Raw genomic sequence first — 26,187 nt, forward strand, 5'->3', positions numbered from 1 at the left:
TTCCCCGCGCCTTTGCAAGCTTGCAGCCTCCCTTTCACGACCAGGCAACCTTGCCTCTTGCAAACCTTTCCCCGCTCGCTTGCAACCCGCTCTCCCCCTTAGGGGCTTCCAGGCGCCGCCTTCGCACTCCCCCGCCTCGCCGCCGCTGCCCGCCTCCCGCTCTCCTTTGCTGGCCTAAAAAATCCCCCACGACCCTTCCCTCCGCCGCAAACCTTGCCCCTAGCCCGTCGGCCCGGCTCTCCCGCCCCGGCCCCGGCCCTATCCGGGCTCCCGGCAGCGCTGTCCCCGCCCCGCAGCGCCTGCGCCCAGCGCCGCTTCCTGGTGGCGGCGGGGCCCGGCCGGTACCGGGGCGATGGCGGGGCCGGGGCCGGTGCTGGCGGCGGCAGTGGGGCTGTGGGCGCGGGGGACGGCGGGCGGGGAGGTGATGGCGGCGCGTCCCGGGGCGCTAGAGGAGGAGATCGTGTCGGAGAAGGCGGCGGAGGAGAGCCACCGGCAGGACAGCGCCAACCTGCTCGTCTTCATCCTGCTGCTCACCCTCACCATCCTCACCATCTGGCTCTTCAAGCACCGCCGCGCCCGCTTCCTCCACGAGACCGGCCTCGCCATGATCTACGGTGAGGGGCGCCGGCACCCCCACGCCCCCCCCCCCCCCCCCTCCACACCATGCACCCCCCTCCATGGGAAACCGGTGCGGCAGCGGGTGCTGCCTGCCCTGCCCCGAGCACTGGGAGCTCCATCCGAACCAGTCCAGGCTCTGCGCTGGGCCAACTGGAGGGCCTGGGTTGGCGCCCAGCCACCCGCTCACTTGGCACCACCAACGGGGACCAGCAGCCCACTGTTCCCTCCTTCAGTGCTTGGTGGCCTCTTGCTGAGAGGCCTATGACAGGGCTCGTTTCATGGACGTCCACCTGGGCGAAGGGGTGTGGGGATCCAGGGGGACATGCCGCATCCCTTCCCAGCTGCAGCTGGGTGCTCAGGTCTTGCTGGGATGGCCAGGCTGTGTGCCCCGTCCGGGCTCGCCCCGTGCTGAGCGTTACCTGGCCGTTGCTGCAGAGAGGGTTGGTTGATTTCCAGACCCTAGATACAGAGGGCTCTTGAGGGCAGCGTTACTCCGAAATCTCTGGCAGTGAGGAACTGGTTGGGTTTTCCCAGGTGGCTGCAGCACGGGTGAAGCTGATGGGGTTGGGGGCTACCACATGCCAAGCAGCCTTGAAACCATGTCACCGAGCTTACCTGCTCCAGGGATGAGAGTGGGGACTTGAGGCAGCATAGACCAGGCTTTGCACTGGTCAGGAGCTTTGCATCCCGCATGCTGGGGCCAGAGGTTGTGTTTAGAGCGCCTGAATTTCCAGAAGCTGTTCAAGAAGTGTGGGGAGGCCACCTGGGGAGATGCTCCCACCCTTTGCTGTGCTCAGGGACCTGCAGGGCCAGCAGCCTTACGTCGTTGCTGCTCAGGGACCTGTGAGCACAAGCTCCTACTTTTGGGCTTCTTCCTCCTGCTATGACAGGACCTCTTGGTGAGATGCTCCACATGTGTTCCCACAAGAAGTGGATCGAGGCTGTGGGTCAGGGGAGTGGGTCCGTAGCTGATTGGATTTTAATGGTGGCCTGTGATTTACTGAGGCAACGTGGCCTTGTGAAGTGGCCTGAACCATTGTATGGAGATGCCATATGTGGCTCTGCCTGGGTTATCCTGCATGAATTGGAGTTCAACCAAAGTAGGACTGAGAGTTGTGCCGGGGGAGTGATTAATGTGGCCATGGATCCTTATCTAGACAAGATTTGTTGAGCTTAGGATTGAAAAGTTGTCTTCTGCTGAGTGCTGTGGTTAGTGTCTCTTCTCTATGCTGTCCCTGCCCTTGCTAGTTGTGGGTGATATGTGACCAAGCTTGGCCAGAGCAGCAATGTGGTTGAGTTTCCCACCCAGCAGAAAGCTTTGCTCTGAAGGCTGTGACTTGACTTGTTTGCGACATTGGCTTTTGTGATCCTAAGTTTCAGTTAATTGGAAGTGTCCTTCCAAATGAAGGGGTGGAGACACTTGCGAAGGGGTGGAGACACTTGCATCAGCCCAGAGGCACAAAATACTGGTCTGCCTTTTCAGATTCCTGCAAGCCACCAACCACTGAGGCAGGTGCAGGCATTGCTGGCTTCCTGCCCGGGGCAGGGGTGGTCACCTCCCTGGGATGGAAGCTGTGCTGTGGGAGCATGTGCTTCCAGCATGGAAGGTCTTCCTTCTGCTGCCCTGGAGCTCGCTGACCCATGGGCTTTCTGTTTCTTTCATGCTTTCAAACTCGCCCTTAACCTTGTTCTTCTGGAGTTTTCTTCCTCTTGGTCCTCCATTCTCGCTGACCCACCTGAGTGCTCTCCTTCTTCTCTTAGGACAGCCCAGGCTGTTGTGGTCTCCTGCTAATCCATAAAATGCATCTTTTCTGTCTGCTCTTTTGCAGACTGTGCTTAGAGAATTACTGGCAAAATTGGTAATGTCACCTGTCTGGTCATGCAGAAGATCCTGAGTTTTTCCCTACTATCAAGGCTTTTGGCATTTACTTCTCGGGTTGTGACAGCTGCCATAGGAAAAGGGATGTGTAATTTCCCAAGGAGTGGTGAGATGCTGTTTGACAGCAACAACTTAAAAGCTGCAGGGAGCAAAGCAGGTACTGCTTCTGCTTCACTGTCCCTGGCCCCCTGTAATGCTTTCAGCCCTGGGGAAGTCCACTGAAAATGTGGAAGTGCTGCAGCAGGCAGGCTGCAAAATAGACGCTGAAATCTAGACAAGAGAAGCAATTTGTAAAAGCTTGTCTTTTTGCGATTTTTTAAAAAAAAGCTCAACAACTAAGTCAAAGAAAACTTTTGCATACATCTCTTCTTGCTGAGTTATATCAGGGTTTCCCTGGTGCCTGTGTTTTTACTGTAAGTTACAAGCTTTTGCTCTGGGTGGATTTGTATCTTACAAATCACACTGTCAGCTCAGAGTTGATGTTCAAGAACTGTTTCATGATGATAGACCACAGGTGTTTAGTCGCCCCTAAGCTTCATTTCAGTGTTTAAAATGAGGTTCCCACATCCGAGCTGCTCAACATTTAGGATGATTAATTTAACAATTTTGTTCCAGTTCTTGGAATCTGATGACGGATGTGGCAGGAGCTTCTCTAGAAGTTTAGTTTCCTTGTACATGTTCCCACTTGGCCCCTGGATTGTGTATGTTTAAATTGCTTGGTTTTGGGATGTCTGCAGTTGCTTGCTACATTTTTCTTTCCTTTTGGTGTCCAGATTAATGCTTGCCTGGGGATCCTGTGTGCTTCCATTGTTGTTAAGTGCCTGGATGGTAATATATTAGTCTTCATTTAAAACCTTACCTCAGAAATGCTCAACGGCACCTAAAAAATAAAAGCCCATGGGCTTTTGTTGTTTTTAATGAAGTTGGGAGAAATGCAATGAAAATAATCTCTTGCACTTTGCATAAAAGACCTCAATTAATTTACCAGCTTTGCCTTTAGCTTCTCTGCTCCTTGCAGCTTTCGGCTGGCAGCTTCCTCGGTGTCAGGTTCCCTTCACTCTGCTCCCTCCCAGGGCTCATTTTTTTAAAACTTTTGGCTGCAAGAGTATGTCGATACTGGCGGAGCAGCTCATGGGTTGCTGCTAGGATGGCCTTTCGAGCACCAAGAGAGTTTGAACCATTTCCTAAGAGGCGGTCAGAACCAGGAGGACCTATGTGGTCCCCTGGGCTTGGTCCAGGTAACCTGAGCCCGGGACTGGGTTTGGCATCTGAAAAACCTTGGCATGCAAGTTGAGTTTGTCCCAAGTACCTCCAGCGGGCATTGGTAGGTGGGGAGGGTGGATTAGAGATCCACTGTTGGGCAGGAGGGGCTGGTGGTGGGGTCATCTTAATGTTGGCAGAATAATTGGCTTGAAGCAGAGCAGCAGCATGCTTTTGCTGTAAGTATCTCTGATGGTATCTCTGTGTCGGGAGCTGCTGGCGTGGGTGCTGCCTGGTTCACACTCGGTGCCCACGAGCTCTTTGTGTGGATGTGTATTTGCACGTGGGCATCTTTTCCCACCCCGGTCCGGAGAGCTCTGGGAGCCTCCCAGGCAGCGTGTTACAGGGCAAGATAAAGTGCTGGATTTTGGGAGCCCCAAGCAGTGGTCTTGGCAGATACTGTAGATTTTATCTTTCCCTTTTCTTATCCCATTCCTGGCCAGAGTGGGAATTCAGCTGTGTCTGGAGCACGGTCGGCATGCAGGGCTGGGAACAGCTGCCCGGGTAAGTGAGATGGCGAGGACGAGCAGGGGTGCTATCAGATGTAGCGCTGCTTTGGGACAGGGATTAGGAGTGGAGAGGTGGGTGAGTCAGGATTAAGAGTGGAGAGGTGGGTGAGTCACGATCCCTTCTGAATTCCCAGCAGTGACGTCTGTCTGTCTGTCCCTCCTTCCTCCTGCAGGGCCTCCTATCGCAAAGTGCTGAGCCTGGGCATTAAAGGGGTCACTGGATGGGTTTTCTTCTGAGAAAAGGCAGGCAGATGCTGCTGCTGGAGGTTTCTGACTCCTGTGTGAAGCTCTAAAGTCAACTTTTTTTTTTCTTGTTTAAAAAAAAGGATTTTAAAAACCACCCCTGGTAGCTCTGGAGAGCTGCAGAGTGCAGTGTACCTGGTGCTGCCTGCTCCGTAGGAGTGGAGGAGCAGTTGCAAGGGTAGAGGGTAAATGAGCTCTCCAGTCTGGCCTTCCTCCCTTTCATTTGAATTCTCACTGTAATTGTTTAAAGCTGCTTAATAGTCATAAGCAGATGTAAATAGCCCTTTGAAGCTTGCTTTAGCTCAATGAAGGGGTAAAGAGTTTGGTTGTCTCTAGTGGTACCTCGGGGGTCATCATCTTCTGGGTGAAAGGAAACCTGGGTGTTTTGTCCTGACACTGTGGTGCCATGCACCCCAGCCACGTGCTCATATAAGTGTGTGTTGTGGCATCTCAATGTTCTTTTCCATATTTTTCATTTCTGGAGCACGGGAAGATCACAGGAACAAAGAGGCTAGCAGAAAAGTAAGCAAAGGGATTCCTCTTAGTGATGCTGGTGTAAAAGCAGCCCTGAGATGCTCTGCACAGTGTGACGTTCCTTGAAGCAGCTCTCCTTGCTGGAGCTGACCATGCTTGATGGTGCCGAGAGAGACCTTTTCTGCTTCTGTCAAGGCGATTTTATGCCAAGAGTGCAGTGCAAGATAAAGCCCAAAGCATGTGGTGAGCACATGGTCGACTGTGCATGGCTTAAAAGCATTGGTAGCTTTGCGAGAGCAGCTCAGCTGTGCTGCAGAAGTACCATGTTAGACCAGGGACTGGGTTCTGGGTGCAGCTCCCAGGTCTGTCAGCCTGGTCCCTGAGATGAACCATCTGGTGTGATGGGTTAGCAGTGGTGAGTCTCTGTTTGCAGCTGATTCTTTTGCCTTTGCTGATGGCCTGGTTGTGTGCTTGGGTGGCCCTGCTGTGCGTGACATCCCCTGGGATGGGAGGTGGGGGCTTTTCTTCTGGCCATCAGCAAAATAAGCGGTTCTCATCCTGGAAAACTGCTGTCAAGGAAAGAGAAGGCAAGAACCAGGTGGCAGATTGGGAACTGGCTGCAGGAGATGCTGAATGTGCTGGTTCCCTGCAGTCTCCTGCCCAGCCACAGCAGAGCTCCTGCCCAGGCTCTGCTCCCATGAGATGGTGGCAGAGGAAGAGTTTAGTGTTCCCTTTGGTCGGGGTTGTGCCCTGCCTGTAGGAAAGCACAGAGCAAGGTCTTAATTAAAGCAACAGTAAAGAAGCGGGAGCATCCTGGGAGGCAAATGGAGAAGGCTTCCAAATGTTGTGGTCTCCATTTAGTTCCCGCGTGTCTGAAAGCTTTTCATAAATGTGTGGTTCAGAGGTGGGGTTAAGATCCAGGATTTCTGTGGCGGCTCAGTGCTGCCTTAATCAAGGAGCTTCCAAACCCTTTTGTGCTGAGGGCTATGTGGAAAGGTGTCTTGTGGGACATCCTTCCTCCCCAGCCTGCAGATGTCAAAAAGCGCTGCCAGGAGAGCACTCAGCACACCGTGCTGGTGAGAACGAGCCGGAGGAGCCTGCCCTGTGCGAATACCCTTAATCTGGATGCGAGGCCTCAGAGCACAGCTCATTAGTGTGCGAATGAACAGGGCCATATAAACTGCTGACTGGCAAATTAACCCCATGATACCCCTGCGCAGCAGCTGAGATGGAGGCAGCGTTGGCTTGTGGGGCTGCCCTGGGGCAGCTGCTCGTGGTGCAGAGCTGCAGCTTGCAGGAGGGGAGGAGCAGACCTGGGTGATTGACCTGGAAGGCAAAACTTTCATCTTTTTTATAAAATGGGGATCGTTGCTGCGTGCTGCAAAATCTCTCTGGTGCGGGAGGAGGCTGTATGGTAGTGCAGCATCTTATGAAGGCTGCTCACTGTTCTCAAAGAGTTTGTGGTCGTTGCTTGGTACCTTTTTTTAATCCCCTACAAAAATGAAGGGTTTAATGTGTTTCTGTAGTGGCAAAACGTGATGCCATCAGGTTTCCAGGTACAACATGCATAGTTTGGGCACACGTGACCAGCACCTTGCCCAGGTCCCCAGGTGTATGCCAGCAATGCCAGGGTGCTTGCCCTAAGAAAACCAGCATGCCCTTCGTGTCGGGTGTTTGCCACACTAGATCAAGGGTCTGACTGATTGCTGGGTAATTAAAAGCCTTCAGGACCAGTCCATGGCTGGTGTTAGAAGGTCCGCACAAGCATGGAGCATTTGCATGGCTCATGGGAGGACCGGATGGTTTAATATCATGCAGGCAATTATTTGGATGGTGGTTGTGCTCAGCAGCTGAGCAAAGGGCCAGGATCCTGGTGTGCCTGATGCTGCATCCGTGCTCGAAGGGATCAACCCGGGAGTTTGCCATGGCTCATTTCACTGGCCCATGTCCCTCCCCAGGGGTCCTGGTCGGGGTGGTCCTGCGCTATGGCATCCACGTCCCCAGCGATGTCAACAACGTGACGCTGAGCTGCCAAGTGCAAACCAGTCCCGCCACGCTGCTCGTGAACGTCAGTGGAAAGTACTATGAGTACACCCTGAAGGGGGAGATTAGCGCCCAGGAGCTCAATAACGTCCAGGATAACGAGATGCTGAGAAAGGTAAGGAAGGTGGTGACTGGAGAGGTGAGTGGTGCTCCCTGCTCCCTCCATGGGGACGGGTCCTGTATCTGCTGGATTAAGTGATTTTTTAATTTTTTTTTTTTTAACTTCAGTCATACTGTGATCAGCTATAAATTACAAATTGAACACAATGTAATGAAACTTTAATTTTAGCTGATCTTCATTTAAGCTGTTTAGACTCTGGACTATGTCTCCAGAAGATCCCAGACACATCCTCAGCATTGACCCGACAGCATTTCATCTGACAGGGGTACAGGGTTTCCTCCATATATTTTAAATGATATTCTTGTGTTTTGTCTTGCAAAGTCTTAAGAAACCATTTTACTGTTGGTTTTGTTTTTTTTTTTCTTAACAGGTGACTTTTGATCCTGAAGTATTTTTCAACATTTTGCTTCCTCCAATTATATTTTATGCAGGCTACAGCTTGAAAAGGGTACGTGCCTTTACAGCACCTATGGTTTTAGTTTCTCTGCCTCCAGAGCATTTTTAATACTTGAGAGCGCTTTAGTGCTTGCTCAGCAGGCCAAGGCTGCAGAGCTGAGTACGTTTTTTTCCCCAGTACATGCGGGATTGTAGGAAGCAGGGCTAAGAGTGCCCCAGTCAATCTTGTCTGTCCCTCTGTCCTGGGAAGGGTCAGCAACTTCAGCCATTTCCAGCATGGGTTTTTGAGGTCAGCTGGGCCATTTCAGCCATCCTTGCTTTCGAAACACGTAGGAGGGTGGGAAGGTTTTATGAAGCAGCAGCTCTCTGAAATGCAGCTTTAGAAGGAGAGGAAAATGGTCCTGTTTACCTTGCAGGAGAAGGAAGGAGGAATGCTGCTGGGCTAGGAAATCAGTTCCCAGGAACTGGAGCAGCACCTTATTAAATACATGGGTACAAGAAAATGATATGTTCATGTTCATTAATGCTGCATTAACATCTGCTGGTCTGGCAGTGTACACCATTGTGCTGAGCACCGTTCAGTCGTGCTTGTCCAGCTCATGGTGTCTGAGCTAGGTCCAAGTTGCTACAGACACTGTGTGGGTGCCTGTGCAGGCTTGAAATAAATTGTTAGTGAAATATAATTAATTTTTTTCTCCTCCTCCTTCTAGAGGCACTTCTTCAGAAACTTGGGATCCATCCTAGCGTACGCTTTTCTCGGCACTGCAATTTCCTGCCTGGTGATCGGGTGAGTAGCTGGAGCTGGTCGGGTTCTTCTGCGGGGGTTTGAGCTGTGCTCGGAGGCGGTGCTCTGAGCCCAGAGCTGCAGCTGCTAAGCCCAGCCCTTAAAGATCACACAGGCTTTCTGCTATAGCCACTCAGCAGCGGTGAATGATACTATTTACTGTGCAAACTTTCACTGTGCAGACAGGGTGATTGCTGTCTAATTGCACAGTGCTTTCTCTGCGGCCCATACAGAATAGTTATATACATGATGACAAAAGTTTCACACTTCTTTGAAGATTGTCTTGAAAAAACAGTCAGTACCTTCAAATTATTGAAAGCACAGCCCTAACAAGTGTGAGACACAAGAGTAGAGGGCAGGATCGTAAATGCATGTCCTGTCCTTACTTGCTGGAAGTAGGTGCCTAGCGAGCACAGATTGTGTTTCAAATTATTTATCCCGATGTGCAGAGGGAGCTAGATGATTCCTGCTCTGAATAGTAGCACACAGGCTGGCGTAGGGTGTTTTCCACTGGAGAGTCCAGTGGATTCGGGCAAACTCAGCATCCACATTATCTGTTCCTCACTGAAAGTTTTGTCCATTTCAAAGTCAGGCAAAGGTCATTTCACGGAAATATGTTGGTATGAAAGACTGCAAAGCGATTGCGAGACCCTGCAAGCCTGGCTGCTGCTTTTCTTTAGCCATGTTATGCTCACAGAGAGGTTTCGGTCCTGATTCCTCACTGGCACTGTATTTGTGGCCCGGTGTGGCAGGTGCTTTGGTGTGCGTGGTCTGGTGCTCCCCTCCGAGACTGTGGCCCTGGGGTTTCATCAGGCTCAGCAGTTCTTCGGTGTTCTGGCATTTGGATAACTTTAGGAGTTAATCTGGCAAATTCAGAGGAATCGAGCCCATTTGAATGTTGTTTTCATTCACCGCAGAGATGAGTAATTACCTCTTCTAATCACCAGCTCTGTCGTGTATGGCTGCGTGGCACTGATGAAAGTCACTGGGCAGCTTGGGGGAGACTTCTACTTCACTGACTGCCTCCTGTTTGGTGCCATTGTGTCAGCTACTGACCCAGGTATGTTAGATGGTTATTTTCCCCCTATTTCCTCCCCTGTTTCATCTGTTTTGAGTTGCGGTGAAGAGGGGAAGAAAGTCTGAACCCTGTGGAAGTTTCCTCTTTATGAATTTTGGAGTTTATTTGCAACATTCCTAGACATCAAATTTATCTCCATGCCTTCTTATTTCCTTCCAGTTATATGTGTAATATACCTTCCAAACCTCTGCTTCCTGAGTCTTTGTTTGCAGTGAAGTCCTAGCAGTCTCTCTCTTGACTTCACTGGGTTTCGGGACAGGTCCACTGTGTTTCTGCCATCCTGTGCCAACGGCTGATGCAGAACAAGATGTGTAATGTGGGGAGGGTTCAGTTAATAGTTTTAGTTAGTTTAGCTGATTTCCTTCCACTTCCATTTGGGTGGGATTTTGGAAGATGCTAATCTAATTGAAAGCTGAGCTTAATGAGCAGTACTGAGGCCAGTAGTGACAGCTTGGTCTGCTGAAGCACTTTGTAAATCAAAACTATGAAAAACATACCTTGTCCAACTGAATTTCACTTTGTTGATGATTACTTTTACATGGTGGCTGTTTATTTGAATGTTCCGGCTTCGCCTAAAAACACAGGACCACAGAAAGGCCTCTCCTTCCTCCTGCCCTTTGCTGAACAGGGCTTGAATTTCTTCCTTTGCAGCCTGGCTGCTACGTTTGAGACCAGCGTGGTGGGGCTGGGGAGTGGCAGGATTGCTCCCCACTGACATTACAGTAGTTTTGGGGGATCTTTTTAAGTGCAGGTATTCACCAGTTCTTCATGGAAGGGAGAAGTTGCAGGCCTGCGTAAGCGAAGTCTTCTGCCCTTTTGAAACAATTGCCAGTGGCTGTCATTTCTGAATGAACTGGGACTTTTTCCCTGCTCATCTTAACAATGAGTCGTTTCTGTTTTCAAAGGCAAAATGAGGAACATTGTATGTATATGCATATATGCAAGAATAACGCTGCAGAACACAAACTGCAGCATAACGTGGCAGTAGCCACATCTGTCTGCCAGGTGGAGATGCAAGATGTGCATTCCCCATGAGTTTTTAAAAATTTATTTTTTATGTTTTCCTAAGATTTGCCAGGTATTGGTATGGCTATTACTGCTGATATTTTTGTTTTAAACCCCCCCCAAATTAAAAAATAAGGTAAAAAGATTTCCCAGCTTCTCCAAATGTGTCTTGGGTGGGCATGTGTTCAGGCTGCTGGTTCCATTGGTGGGGAGCTGTTCCCATGTGGCTGTGAGGCTGAGCATCCTTCCCGTAACTTAGCCAGGGTGTTGACATCGAGAGGGGGGCACGTTTGTAAAGCAGGGCCACCTCACAGATGTGATGGTAGCGTGGTAGATCTGATGGCAGATGGGCAGAGGTAGAAGTAATGCTTAGAAATGCTGCAGACGAGCTGTTGGTGTCGCGTCCCTTCTTCAGGCTTCGAAATAGGAACAAGAAGTTTTCACATGTAAAAATAGAGCGTTTTGGTGTGTGTAAATGGGCTAAACCTCCTTCAGTGTGCACAGATGAAGCCCTGAATGCTGTTTTAAAGGACTTTCATAGAAGTTCATTTCAATTAGCTCAGCCACATCAGCCTGAGCTATGCATGATGCACCATTTGTTACATCTTGCTTGCTTTAGATGTTGTGGGTTTTTTGCAAGGCTAGTATGCAAAATCTACTGTGTTTTCATTATCTTCTTGGAGCCTCTGGCTCGTTGAAGGGCTTGAGGGTACTCTGATCTCCGCCATGTGGCTGTAAATCACAAGAAACCCCTACATGATGTTTGAGCCGATACCTGGCTTTTTCCAGTTAGGTCTGAAATGTTAACACATCTGTGCTGGCACTTCCAGTGTGTCAACCTGTGTTGAATCCGTGGATTTCTCTCAGAATATCAGGGATGGAAGGAAAAGACAGCTGTTGTCTTGGACAAGCCTGCATCCTCCTTGCCTGCTGCAGGTGGAGGAAGGCTCTGCCTGATGCTCCGAGCTAACAGCATCCCAAAAGCTGGGTTGCTTATGTCAGCGTGATACCCTGTTCTAGCCTATGAGCTTAGACCCTCAGGAAGCTCAGAGCAGAGTTTGCTCATGTCTGCCTGCTAAAGACTCAATAGACCTAGTGCCCAGGATATGTTTTAGTGAAAGGAGGAGGGAAATGATAAAGCAAGTCCAAATCTGAAAGGGCAGAAGGAAGACTATCAAAGGGAGCATGCGGGAGCGGCTGGCACCATCGCAGCAGTGGCACAGACATTCAGGAAGGCAGCTTTCTAAAAAGGGACGTTTTATCTTTGATTACACCAAAATAATGGCACCTTTTTGAATGTCTCTCTATTTTTCTATTTGTCAGTGACTGTTCTTGCCATATTCCATGAACTCCAAGTTGATGTTGAGCTGTATGCCCTTCTCTTTGGCGAAAGCGTCCTCAATGATGCCGTTGCCATAGTGCTGTCTTCGTAAGTGTGTTCTGTTTTTATTTTTAATTGTTATGTATGTCACATGTCAGGTGTTGGGGGAGCCACTCAGCCTTGCTCATGTGAAGTAGGAGCATTGGTGTTTGCAAGAGCAGATTTCCATATTAAATGTCCCCAAAAGCTGTAGTGACCTTCCGATGCATCTCCTCATTGCAGAGTGCAGCTTGGGGTTGCAGGTTGTCCTTGGAACTTCCCCCTGCATGATGGATAGTTTTGTTTTGCTTTTGTGGCTCATTGACCCAGCCAGAAGGAAGTTTTTATGTCCCTCTGAAATGGGAAAAGCACATGTCTGCTTTTTAGCCACAGGATCCCACTGAAACCCCTTGCTGATGGCTTTGCTCCTACCTGCCTTCCTTCCCATCCACAAACACCTGCTTTTGTTTAGATGGAAGTAGTTGGTAAAGCAGCTGTTTCCTTTCTTTCCCCACTTTCTGTGCATCAAGAAGATGGTATTTCTTACAGCCGGAATTAATACCCTGGGCTGAACACATTGGAAACTTGCTGGCTTTCTAAAGAATGGTTTATATTCTTTAATATTTTATGTCCTCTGCATGTAGGACGTATTTTATCTGCGTTTTCACTGTGTTGTCATCATGGGAATTTGTTTGGAAATATACAATATCTGCAATGGTGACAGGTTAACGTATAGCTAAGACTAATGCCGAAAATATTTCTGGAATACTTGTCACTCCAGCGTGCTGGTTGCGTGGGTTTTACTGAGGTGGAGGCAGCAAGTGACATATTGTGAGCTGCGTATCGCCACCCGCATGAGTTGTATTTACTGAACTGAATGTTTCTGTTGAGGTTTCTGGAACTGTTTGTATTGCTTGTTCTGGCTTTTATGCTGGATATATCACTGCTGGTGTGAGAGTAAATGCTGCACAGCCAGGGTGTGTTTAAGAAGTGATCCTGAGTGGGAAGGAGATGAGGTCTTCCAGCCTCTGCTGGGAGGTTCTGGGTGGGAGTGGATGGATTCAGCACCAGAGTAATGACATTTGTGGTGGATCTCTGCACATGTAGGTGACTGCACCATGCGCAGTGATTTGCCTCTTGCACTGTTTGAGTATCAGCTCTGTAGCTGTTGCTCTGATTTCCCGCCTTCCTCTTTCCACAAGCTGAGTTCCATCCACGCCACTCCCTGAAATAAGATAATTTGCACCAAAACAGCAGCTCCAAGCTGCAGGCAGCAGTTATTTTTCTGCAAGGCTTTTGTGCAGACGGGCCCAGCAGCATGCTGACTTCTCAAGGGCTTTTCAGCAGTTAACCTGTACCCATTTTAAAGCTTGCTGTGGTCTTTGTGGTCACCATAAGCAGCGTAAGGGAGCCCTGGTCAGCAGGGCGGGTATCGGTCAGTGCAGGTATCTCAAGGACAGCCTCAAATCTCCTGGACACAAGCACATCTTGGGTGCAAGGAGGAGGTGAAGGCTTCTTGCTCCAGGGAGGAGAGCTCCTCCAAGAGCAGTCCAGAGTTCCTATTTATGGTTCCCCTTTTTTAAATTTAGTTTGGCATTTGCCTCTTTCACAGCAGAGGTGTAAGTGGGGGAACCTCATGGGGATGGTTCTGCTCCCACAAGCAGAAGATCTGCTCCCCAGTTAGGAGATGCAGGGTGAGTTGGGAAGATGAGGAATCGGGCGATTTCTGGACAGGCGGGCTGTGTTGATGGAGGAGCTGCAGCTTGGGTGACAACTGGTGGTGGGTCCCACCTTGTCCCAGGGACGAAGAGAGGCTCCAGCCACAGCTGGCTGAGTATGTGGGTTCGGTGATTGCCTTGTGAAACACCGTCAGATCCTCTTATGTGGTGAAAGCGAGCGCTGGGAGCATTGTCCCCGTGCTGGGGAAGTATGAGGAGCTCAGACTCCTCCGCAGTTTCTCTCGGGGCTCGATGCCCCTGAGGCTCCTTTCTTCCCTGCTTTCAGTCCCAGTCAAATGTCCATTCCTGTGCTTGGGTTCCTGCCTCGTGCTACCCTGACCTGGCCTGGCTTGGCAGCAGGGAACCGATTGCAGGATGAAGAGGAATTGAACCCAGAACTGAAAGTTAGTGGGCAACAAGGAGCCAGGGCTGCGGTTCAGGAGCAGGGGGGTAAACGGAACTACAGGATTTCTACCTGCTTCTTCCAAAGGAAGGTTTCATAGGGGCTAAATGCTGTGGGGAGCCCCGTGGGCAGGGACAGGGGAAATAAAGCACACAAAGGGCAGCTGGCAATAATGTCTTATGAGTGATGCGAAAAGCAAAACCAGAAGGAAAACCGTAAGAGGTTAAAATGCAAAACTGACATCTAAACAGTTGGTTGTGGAGGGGAAATGAAACCAGTCTGGATTTTTAAAAAATCCCAAACCCCAGAATAAGAGCACATTGGTGAATGAGAAGTAGAGGATGGGATTGACAAAAGAAGTTAAATCACAGAGAGAAATCTGCAGCTTGCAGTGTAAAAGACAACGCAGAAAAATGAAATGTATTAAAAGCAGAGAAGTTTAGCAAGGGAAGTGACCTGTGACATGCTGGAAAGGGAGGGGTTGTCGTTCGTGTTGCAGAAAAATGTTGGTGTGTAGTTAGGGAAGAAGGTTGCAGGATGTGTCCATGAGGCAGTAACTTTCCGTTCCAGCATAACTCAGGAGGTTAAACAGCAACTGTTTAAAGTTCACATCCAGAGTTTTAACAGAGCCAGCTGAGGGATTGCTAGCTAGGAAGTTAATGATTTCGGAAAGTTTACATCAAAGAAAGCGATGTAAGGAGTCAATATTAAAAGGGGATTTAGGAGATTGATAGGGACCCCTGTATCTCAGCCTTTCCAAGTAAAATAGTGGAATGGCTGATGCAAGGCTCAGCTCATCAGGAGTTGGGAGGGAGCAGATTTAGAGATGGAATCAGTGTGGCAGACTGATTTGCCATCTCATCACAAAGATCTGTTGGAGTTTGGTGGTTGAAGATACAATAGCATTGTTGTAGTGAACCGTCACTGTGCTATTTGCCTTGCTGCCCTGTGATATTTCACTTCAGAACTCAGAGCAGTGCAAAATAAATGCAGTGCACGTTAAATGCGGTAAACCAGTATAACTTACAGTTCTCCAGGGAATATTCACATCAGCTGACTCTGTGGAGTTGACAGAAAAATGTATGCTTCCCACTTGAATGCTTTGTGGTCCCAGAGTGCCTGACTTTATAGAGAGCTGATGCCAAACCCCCAAAACACCATCATAAATGATGGACTGTCGCCTAGCAAATGTATTTGTAGGAGATCATGCAAGAGATGGGCTTTGGTCTGATGCTCTCTAACGTCTAGAAGGAGCAAATGCAGAGCTGTGCCTAGGAGAGGTGGCTCAACTGTAGAAAGCCATCTGGGAGCGAAGGGGATCCCAAACTCCATGGGACGGGAGGGGCGTGCTGCGATCCCTGTGGGGTTGCAAGGTGGGACTCAGGTTTTGTCTCCCTGATTTCTCAGGCCTGGTGTCGGCAGTGGTTGTAGCACCTTGCAAAGCTTATGTAGCACTGTGGAGGTATCTCCCTCCAGACTAAGGAGTGTTTTGTTCTTGTGTGTGCTTTTCCTCCCTCTTTCAGTTCAATTGTTGCATACCAGCCAGCGGGTGATAACAGCCACACGTTTGATGTCACAGCGATGTTCAAGTCCATCGGGATTTTCCTGGGGATATTCAGTGGATCTTTTGCAATGGGAGCAGCTACTGGAGTTGTGACAGCTTTAATATCCTTTTAGTTGTTTTTTTCCAAGTGTTTGCATAACAGCTTATGTTTTTGCTGCGCTGCATCTCACCCGGGTGCGGTGTTTCATGCTTTTTTGCCTAAACTAGTGAAAGGCAGTGCCATAGGCTTTTTAGGGGCAGGCTGTGTACTGTCACTGTGATACACAACTGGATTTGATACGCTCTCAGCCTATAGTTTCTCTCCAGATTGTCCTTAACCATCTGCAACGTCACCAAGTTCACCAAACTTCGTGAGTTCCCATTGCTTGAGACTGGCTTGTTCTTCTTGATGTCCTGGAGCACATTCTTGCTGGCCGAAGCGTGTGGCTTTACAGGCAAGCTCCAGCACAGCCCTGCATCTGGGATGGAGATCTGCAGGGATGATGGGACTATTGAATTTTGCTTCTCCCACTACCGATTGCAGCCGGGGCTCTCCCTTTGCTTTCAGAAGTTTAATTATTCTGGGTTCTGGGGTTATTGCATTAAACTCCCATCGCTATTGGGGTGCAGGTCAGCACCCTTTTCATGACCAGGAGTCTAACATGATGCTCTGCTCCTCAGGTGTGGTGGCCGTACTCTTCTGCGGGATCACACAGGCCCATTATACCTATAACAACTTATCTACAGAGTCCCAACACAGAACTAAGCAGGTGAGAACTCATCAGCCCCCTTCAGCCTCTCTGAATTTCAAGTTCAGTATTTTTTTCCTTCCCTCTAGCCAGAATTAGGTGCATCTGGCTTTCTACAGATGGGTTTCACTAGGGTTGCTTCTGCAGAAGTATTTATTGCCTGATGGATGGGCTAACATGTTTTTCTTGTTAAATCTGTTATGTCTAACTTGCTTTTAATCTGTTTGTCTCTTTCAGTTGTTTGAGCTTCTGAATTTCTTGGCAGAAAACTTCATCTTCTCCTACATGGGACTTGCGCTGTTCACCTTCCAGAACCACGTCTTTAACCCTACCTTTGTGGTGGGGGCTTTTGTATCCTCTGGAGCCCATTTTATAAGATAAAAAAAGAAAGGGAGAGGTGCCTCATTCCCAATTTGCGTTTTTCATTGAAATGTGTGGAGGTTTTTTTTTTCAGTCAGTCTAGTTTGATTTTTAAAAGGGGATATCTCCTGTGTGGAGGTGCCTTTGCTGGTTATTTTAAGAAGTTGGAGATTCTTTTCCCAGCTTTTCTTTTTTTTTTTTTCCTTTCCTTCCCTCTGTCTTGTCTCCTTTTGTGGGCATTCGAATCAGCTGCTGCAGGGACTTGGAGTTTGATGTGAACGTGGTGCTCAAGCACCAGGCTTTGTCACATGGCAGTGTGGCACCAGGAGTGGCTTTGCGAATGGGGACTGCCTGGTATAGCTGTTTATTTCCTCTTTTCTGTGCTATTCCATTTGATTGACCCTGAAAAAAGCTTTTTTTTTTTTTGTCAAATAGCACAGTTAAAACTACAGTAGATGCCTCTGAATGATATCATGAGAAAGGATTTCCCCTTCTGCAGGCTGATGCTAACAGAAGCAAGCTATTGGCCCTGCTATGTCTCGGAAAAACAAGGATTTTGAAGGAATTTTTTTCATATCTCAGGGAAGCCAGTTCAGACATGTGGAATTATTTACACCCTTTGCCTGCACCAAAGCAGGTTTATACTGACAAATTACACTTTGTTATCTTTGCCGGTGCTCGCGTGTGGGTTTGCAGCAGGGGCTGCTGCTGAATTTCCCTGATGAGCTTTTGCAGGACTGCTGTGGGGTAAAGGGAGCAAAGTGCAGGGCAATGCCGTTTGGGTGGCTAGGTGGAAATTTTGTGCTGTGCCTCTTCTTCAGTAGGAACTGGCTAACTCACTGATGAAATAGCTCATTCATGAGAGAGATCATGAAATACGTCTCTTATGCAAATTCATGATGTTCAGGAATGAACATAAAAGCTGGAAGCATTTTCCATATTATTCAAGGCTGAACTGAGTACTGGCTCCAAGATTATTTTTGCCATCTGGGTGCTGGTATTAAAAGACACAGCTTCAAAGATAAAAGCAATATGAAGGGGCTGGTGATTCTTGTATCTCGTAGGCTATGAAAACAGAAAGAGTATTAGATTTTTTTTTTTTTTTTTTTTTCCTTCTCTGCTGCTGCTGCTGCTTTCATTTTGCTGAATAATCTTTGGGAACGGGACTTGGCTTAAAGCTTCAAACCCAGCTGTGAAGTGTGGTGTGCTGGGGAATGTCAGAGGGCTTGTGGTAGCTGTGATAACATGAGCTTCACAGAGGACAAATACTTCTTGGGGTGGAAAACAGACCTGGCAGGGGAGAGCATACAGTGGGAAATGGTGGGTTTCCTCTCCTCTCACTCATCTAACCTGCACTCTCATCATTTCCTGTACTTTTTTGTGCTTGTCTCTGTATGGTCTTCTTGAATTGCAATGTGTGCTTTGCTTCAGTGAGGCGGTAGCATGCTCTTTGCCTACTGCTGTAGCACTCAGAGCTGGGGTATTATCTTCGCATCCAGAGGACCAGTGTTTCTGAGGTTCCCCAGTGTTTCTGTCAGGCAGCAGAAATGGGCTCTGTGTGTAGAGGTGGGATGCGATGGGAGACATAGGAAGAGCAATTTCCTTAACGTGTGCAAATACAGCTTGCTATCTTCCTAGGAAGAGCTGCCAATATTTACCCACTGTCATTTTTACTGAATTTGGGCAGAAGAAATAAGATCGGAACAAATTTACAGCATATGATGATGTTTGCTGGTACATTATTGCATCCTTCACTCCAACCATGTGGCCCATCTGCACTTCTTGCCCCCAAGCACCTGGAAATACTCCTTATTCAACTCTAAATCTCTTATGGACAATGTCTGGAGAAGAGGCTGGGCAGGAAAGGGCTCCCTTAGGCTCGGTGGTGTGAATGCCTTGGGTTTGAGATGTAGGAATGAGCTTCTCCTGCCCTGCGCTTGAGCACACGGTGTGGGGCAGGAGGAGGGTTTGCCTTTCATGGCAAGGAGGGAGTGGTGATAACCCAGGCTTTCACAGCGTATGCTGTGAAATCATCACTGTTGAAGCACTGTGGTCTGCTCTGGTGATGGATGTCCCATCAGAGGGACAAGACTGCGTGTGGGGCAGCTGGGTGGGGAAGCCTGCAGTGGGGGCGGCCGCCTGTGCCTTGGGCTAACACCATTCCTCTGCTATCCCTTCCCTGGCAGGGCTGCGAGGAGCCATGGCATTTGCCCTGGCCATCCGTGACACAGCCACCTACGCCCGGCAGATGATGTTCAGCACGACGCTTCTCATCGTCTTCTTTACAGTGTGGGTTTTTGGCGGGGGCACCACGGCCATGCTGTCCTGCCTGAATATCCGGTGAGTGCGGTGTGCGTGGGGCTCTCCTGGCACAGCATGTCCTCTCCCTCATTGTGCTCTTACCTTAATGTGATCAGTTTTAAGAGATGAGGAAGATTGTGTCCTTCCCCCGCCAAGACCGTGCGGCACGTAGCCGCCTGGCATTGCTTGTGCTAACCCTGTGCTCGTTTTCTTCTCCGCAGAGTCGGTGTGGATGCAGATCAAGAGAACGTGGTGAGTGCGGTGCTGCCGAGCAGCGTCTGTAGAGGAATTTGTGCTCCGTTCGTTGGTGCAGGCGTTGCATCAAGACCCTGTGAACGCCCGTCTGTGCTCTGCTCTCTTCCAGCTGTAGGAGGGTTTTAGCTCCTCTGGTGAAAGAGTTTGCAGTCAGTGGGAGTCATGGCTTTCTATGCCCTCTGTGGTTATGAGGCTTACTTTTATTCGATTTGAAAGAAGGGCATAGAAGTAATGCTGGACTGTTTAGCCAGTCCACGTTACTGCTGTGATAGATTCAGTCTCTCTCTTGCTGGGTCTGAAATAAATATCAAAATCTGTGTGATGCGGAGGCTTTCTGCTGCATCCCAGGGCAGTACAGAAACACCATTTACTGACTCATTTTATGTAGCATCTTCTGTCCCAGTTTTACCCATGGCTACCCTCGACCTCTCTTTTGCCCCCATGTTTCCTGTGGGCAGTTATGTGGCAGTCCAGGAATCACTGACAGGGCTGAGATAAATGCTGGAGCCCTGTGGCATTGGGAATTTTCCTGCCCAGTAGCCCTGAGCTGTCTTACTTGTGCATCTGCAGCCCAGTTATGCTGTGACTGTGGCTCTACTTGATTTCAGTGTGGGTTCTGCACCTTGGAGGTTCATTTTATTCAGAACCATTTGTTGGGCTGTTCACCTCCTGGAGAGAAAGTGTGAGATGCTAAAGGCAGCCCAGAGCCGTAAATCTGAAAGCCGAATTTCTGTGAAATATATAATTGTATTCATAGTCCCCTCCAAACAGTTTTATTTTTTTTCTCTGATGAAAAAGAAGCCAGAAGTCCACAGAACACATGATTATTTGCATACAAAAATCTCAGGCCAGATTTGATGGAAGTTGGACCTGTCAGTCACTATCAAATGTGATGTGTGAATGCAGCGGCTGGCTCTGAGGCACTTTAAACCTTGGGCCCAGAAACTGGAAGGCTGTAGCAGAAAAATGGTCACTCTGTGCTTTGATACCACCTCCCTAAGGCAGTTGTACGCTGCTAAATGCAGAGTGCAGTGCTGGAAGCACCTTCAGCCTGTTGGGATGTGAACGTCCTTATACTCACTGCAACCCAAAGGTTTGTTCTGAAGAGGCAGGGGCAGAGTTAAACCCCCTGAGGATTAACCCAGTGTCCTGTGGGGGCTCCTGGCCCTGATCCGGGTTGTGGCACCTTGCCATGCTGCTGTTTAATGTTTTGCTTTCCTGCAGGGTGTCCCGGAGAGTGAGAGGAGGAGTACAAAGGCAGAAAGTGCCTGGCTGTTCCGCATGTGGTACAACTTCGATCACAAGTATCCTTGAATGGCAGTTGGTGTGTGCTGTGCCAAATCCTGTCTGCCTGAGCAACTCCGTTGACCTGGAGCGTGACTCGCTCCCGGCTTAGCAGAGGAGCCAGCGTTTGCTTTCCCATCACGCTGCTGATTCTTGATTTGCACCTCCTGCTGTCTGCGCTGTGAGAAGTGACCGTTTCCACCCCCTGTTAACTGTGGATGCAGCAGCACCTCAGTTCAAAGCTGGGCTCTCCAAGGCTGGAAGCCCAGCGGGTCCTTGATCCCTGTGGCAGGCATGCAGGCAGGGAGGGTGGGGGGGGTCTTCTAATTTGTAGTCCTCTTGCTAGATCCATGCCTCTCCTCCCTTGCAAATGCTTTGCCATGAATTAGTGGAGGAGTGATTTGCCAGGCTGAGAGACACAGAGTGGTGGGACGAATGATGCTGCTAGGCCTTTTCTTACCAGGACTGCGTCCTGGTCCGCTCATGTCCAGCTGTGTCTGGTTGCATTCACATTGCTCATTCCTGTAATTTTTGTGCTTCCAGGGACTTACGTTTCTTTCCTTCCCGCGGTTTCCTTGAGACACCAGGCCCCTTGCTGCTGCCTCTGCATCCCACCCCTCAACTTACTGAAATCTCCCTATTCCTCTTTCTTCCTTAACCCTCTCTGTAGCTATCTAAAGCCTCTGCTGACGCATAGCGGTCCTCCTCTGACAACCACGCTCCCGGGGTGCTGTGGGCCTATTGCCCGGTGCCTGACGAGTCCGCAGGCATACGAAGTGAGTCCATCAGTGTCTGTTCTATCATAGTGTTGGTGGAGTTTGACATGTTTACGTTTCTGTCTATCTTTTGGATGCTGCTCTGCAGCGTCGAGCTGGGAGCCTGGGGGAAGATCAGATGCTGGGGCTGATGGATGAGCTAATTCCCTTGAGCATTTTGCTTTTCCAGCTGACTCTTTGATCCTGAAGGGGTTCATGGTGTATTCATGGTGGTTCCTCAGTGACTGGCTCAGTGAAGCTGCCATGGGTATCCTCTCCCAGGCCCAGCTGGGGGGACACACGATTCCCCTATCCCTTATTTTCTCCCAGCCTTGCAGCTGAGCCATTCCTGCAGTGTCTTCAGCTGCATCACTCGCAACCAAAAAGGTTGCCAGCATCTGAAACAAGGCTGATTTTCTCCTGAAATAGTAAAGAGCCCTTGTTTGAGTAGCCCGGAGGGGCAGGGAGACGACAAGCAGCTTTGGAGAGCCTGAAGGCAGTGACCTCTTCCACCATCGCTGTGCACCCTTGCTTTTTGAGGACGTGGATTTGCCAGTCAGGCTTGGTCTCCCATGGCTCTGTGGGTGGCTGGTGCTGGGACAGCTCTCCAGCAGGGCCTCGGTACACAGGGCATTGCCCTGCCCAGGAGCCCCGGCAGCAGCAGCTCTCTGTGGCAGGTGTTTTCTTGCCCTGCCTGCAAAGTATCAGCATCAAGTTCCCTGCACAAAACAGAGATGGCTCTGATGGGACAGCAATGCAATTCCTGTGGTCATGAGTATTTTAGTCCAGTCAAAGCTGCTCGAAACTGCATTCCCCATGTATCTGGCTATGGCTTCAGAAAGAAGAGCTCAGAGAGCCCTTTTAGGCAGTCTGCAGAGGAGTTAGTGTTGTGCAGGTCTCCTGGGCTCAGAGATAGGTGTGTGGCACATCTGGTTATGGTCATGGTGCAGGAGAGTCTGTGATTCAGTGCCTCTGTCTGCTCATTCACTGCCACCGCGTGATTTCAAACACAGCTATTCAGGAAGAGTTAAACAGCACTTTCCTCCTGTTTGTGCCCAGAATCAAGAGCAGCTGAAGGACGATGACTCTGACCTCATTTTGAACGACGGGGACATCAGTCTGACCTATGGGGATTCCACCGTCAACACTGACTCTGTCACGTCCAGTGGCACGTCGCGGCGGTTCGTGGGAAACAGCTCTGAAGATGCCATCGATCGGGAGCTTGCTTTTGGGGACCATGAACTCGTAATCCGGGGAACGCGCCTGGTCCTTCCCATGGACGATTCGGAGCCACCATCAAATGTCCTGGATAACGCAAGACATGGTCCAGCATAAGGTTGCTCAGTTTAATTGACAGTAATATTTGCATATATGATCAAGAAATATGTACTACCTAAAGTCTAATGCATGTCTCAAAATGTCTAAGCTGTATAAATATTATTTATATGGTGTCAGAAGAATATAAGTATTCTCTGCCAAGCACTTGTAAAGAACAAGCTGCAAATTTAAGTTAAAAACTGTGTTGACTGCACTGTGTAGGGTGGAACTGTTTTAGCGTAAGAGTCTTTTGCACACAGTGAGCTTCTTTAATGTGTGATTTGACAAAGGGTTTAGTTCCCAGCGGGGTAAGTAAAGGAGTTGACTCCCTGTTCATCCTTTGAGCCTGGGAGAGGAGGATAGCTAGGTGCTGGCGAACAGCGGAAATCGCTTTCTATTCAGATGAGAATTGGGTTTTGGTTTTTTTGGTCTCTGATCTTTGGATAGTCACGTTTGAAATATCAGCAAAAAATCTGCCCACAGACCCTCTCACCAGGCAGCAGCTGGTGATAAACTTGTTCGCTTTATGGGAACCTGAGCTGGGTCCTGGAGACTTTCTGCTTTTTGACCCTCTGCCCAAGCCCTGCTTTAGCGGGCTGACGGCAGGCACCGGCCAAAGCTGATGGCAAGGACTGCAGGTGTCTGGCTGCTCAGAGGGGAGCAGGAGGGAGGGATGGTTTTTGTCTGTATTCCTGTTTAGGAGAAGCAGGTGATCCCACAGAAACTATACCAGGTGTGCAAGGGTTTTAGGGCTGAGTCCATCTTTCAGTCGTGGCTTAAGCAGCTTTCTAGAATGAGCCATTGAATCCTCAATTGACATCTAAATTTCACATTTGGGAAGCGACCCTGTCTTTGTGTGAGCGAATCTCTTCTCCTGCAGTCACAGACGTAGCTATGATGTGCAGAGCTACTGCAGTTGCACATGGGGCCATGGAGGCCGGCCAACCTTGAACACTAGCTTTACAGCTACAGATTGACACGGTACCTCCGAACCTCTCCAGAGGTATTGAGCATCTGGATGGTACTGAAGGGGAGTTGTCCGTCCCTCCGTCCGTCCTCCTGTATAGTCAAAACCCATTGCACTTTCTTTAATAACTCCTTAGCATGCTGTGTGTCTGTAGTCCCCACCCCATCTCTCTCGTGTCTCTTACCTTTTAATGAGAAATGTTTGCGAGTTGATTTTTTTTTTTTTTTAATTTTTGTTTTTATTTTCCAAGGAAGAGCGCAGAACAATTTGCGGTTTCACACTAGTGTTAAAGGATTTACTCTGTAGTTATGGGAATGGCTAAAGGTACAGTGAAATTGTTAACCCTGACATCCTTCTTTTTCTCCTGAAAAGGGGGAATCACAGAAATTTACTGTATGTAGTTTTATTGTCTCTCTTAGTTGCGGTTTTGCTATACAAACCTTTCAGGGTTACTGGTGCACTACAGGCCTGTCCTGGAGTTAACCCTCTCCAGAGGGCTTAAACAGAGGTGTTTAAAAAGAGAATATATGAAAGAGCTGAGTGAGTGTGAGCACTCACAGCTCCCGTTAGCTTTCCTTGGACCAAACTCTGCATGTCTCAGGATCTGACCCTGAGACCTCAGAGCCGTGTCCCCAAGGCTGTTTTCCCCTGCACCACCTGAGAGTTGGAGGAGACAGGAAATACTGAAATTTTGAATGTGTATGTATAGTTGAGAAAATAAACTTACAGGTTTTTTTGTTTTCTTTTTCTCAGGTCTAAGTAACATTGCCTTAAATTTACGGATGTGAAACTAATTATTTTGGCAGATTATCCCCAAGAAAATACTTTCTTTTTCCTTCTGAACAAAATGTATAAGTGTTGCCATAGAACTCCTCTAGAAGGGGAGTGACGCTGTTTATATTTAGATAGGGCATCTTCCTTGCACCGGTAAATGGCAGTCTCGCTGTTAACGTAGCTGTTGGATTAGCGCTAGCCTCTTTGTTTCCTGCCATGCAGGAATTCCATAGTGTGCATTTTATATGATGTCTGTAACCTAACTTTGTGTGTTTAAAAAAAAAAGTAGGTACCTGTTGACTTTAGGTTTACTGCATCACTTCTCCATCCTGTTTTTTGTTTGTTTTGCCTTTTTGAAGAGGTATGATAAATAAAAACCTCTTGTTTTTTCCTGTATAATCTGACTATGAGTTCAATTTACAAAGCTGGCGTTGGTGCAGCCGGAGGTGCAGAATGGTTCTGCTCCCCGTGAAAGCCTGTGGTCCCATCGGCAGGCCCTGTGCACCGGTGCAGCATCGGGGCAGCTCAGGGCTCCCTCCCAGGCAATCCCCAGCTGAGGTGCAAATTTGCAGCTGAGTGCTGTGAGATGGCCACAACATAATGTTTTACCATAGCCTTGGTAGCATTCCTCTCTTTCTCTGACCTTCGACTTCAATAATTTATCCACTCTCTTTAAGCTTGCCAACACATTACCATAAGCCTCAGCTTTTGACGCCAGTGACACTTCAGTTAGTACATTAAAGAAAAAAAAAGTTAACAAATGATGATTTTGTGGGTTACTTGTGAACTCCTATGATCAACATGATATAACCAGGACTGTTTTGAATAGTCTTGGTGAATGAATGAATCTGAGCTGAAATTCAGGAGTGATTTAATAAATGACTCGGATTCATCCTCAGCTGATTATTTTCTTTGTCCTGCTGCAGCAGAGAATACACGAGTGCCTGGTTTTCAGATGCAGAGCCCTGATGGCTTGCACGCTGCAGATGAAGTTAAGGGTACTTTGGAGAATCGGGCCCTGAGACCTTTTGCCAAATACGTAAGACAGCCCCGAGGAGGCAGTTTACAGCTCCCACGAAGATTTAGAGATAGTGTCCTTCTTCTGTAAATTGAATTTTCATGGGTTTTGCACATGAAAAAGCATTGTAGGTAACGTTATGATTTGTACTGGTACTGTCAATTCGTGTGGTAATGGCATTAACCCCGTAGTTGTGGTGTTTGTGCAGCTGATCTGTGATAGCTGATGATCACTATTGGACCTTCTGTTTACACTGACTAAATCCTTTACTGTTGCGTTGTACTGTGAAAGAAGGATTATGGGCCTATAAAGGTTGTTTTTTTTTTCCCTCTGGAATTGCGTATACCGTTTCATTAATTCACACGGAAATAAATCTGTAGCAAAGTGACAATGTGCCACTTGACCTTCTCAGACCAGTTTGTTCATGGCCTTTGGCCAATGGGTAAGGCAGCAGCCATGGACGTGGATGCTGAACCTCGTGGGCTGGAGGGCAGCTGGGCTGGGGTGCACACTCCTGTCTTCACCCTGGCTCCTGAGACACAGTCCATCCCTGGGACCCTCCTCCCTTGTAGGAACAGGCAGTGGGGAGCGGAAAGATGCTGATGTCTGCTAAAAGCTGCTGCAGCTCCCAGGCTCCTCCGTGAACAGCAAAAGCCAGCTAGAGTAGCACTGCTCACTCACACATGCCCTAGGGTGGTGGGTGGACCTGTGTGAGACATCACTATGGGGTGTTTGCAAAACTGGTGGTCCTGAGTTTTCATGGGCTTTTATGTCCCATGTTTTTGTTGCATTTGCAGTTGGGCTTGTGGCAGCTGCTCTGCCATCCTTCGGAGGCAATTCTGTACCCTCCGTCTCCCCTCTATACCCTTTTATTGGTGCTATGTGCTGTTGGAGCAGCTGAAGAGGTTTGTTGTTCAAATGCTTTACAATCCTTCAATATAGAGGGCATCTCGGAAACTTCAGGAATCTGGTT

At 48.8% G+C, this 26,187-nt stretch overlaps 1 protein-coding gene across 1 annotated transcript; it reads left to right on the plus strand.

The window, feature by feature from the left end:
• The first annotated feature begins 352 nt into the window (after positions 1-352).
• SLC9A6 (solute carrier family 9 member A6) lies at positions 353-25,609 on the plus strand. Its single transcript, XM_086469901.1, has 16 exons — positions 353-614; positions 6,942-7,141; positions 7,518-7,595; positions 8,254-8,330; positions 9,275-9,387; positions 11,734-11,839; positions 15,415-15,556; positions 15,784-15,889; positions 16,116-16,204; positions 16,421-16,534; positions 18,166-18,277; positions 18,730-18,883; positions 19,066-19,096; positions 20,324-20,403; positions 21,054-21,159; positions 22,198-25,609. Exons 1-16 carry the CDS (start codon positions 353-355, stop codon positions 22,471-22,473), a joined length of 2,046 nt encoding a protein of 681 aa, XP_086326027.1. The 3' UTR covers positions 22,474-25,609.
• Positions 25,610-26,187: the final 578 nt, after the last annotated feature.

The sequence above is a fragment of the Leptosomus discolor genome, chromosome 9, assembly GCF_034619465.1.
Source record: "Leptosomus discolor isolate bLepDis1 chromosome 9, bLepDis1.hap2, whole genome shotgun sequence".
Taxonomy (NCBI): Eukaryota; Metazoa; Chordata; class Aves; order Leptosomiformes; family Leptosomidae; genus Leptosomus; species Leptosomus discolor.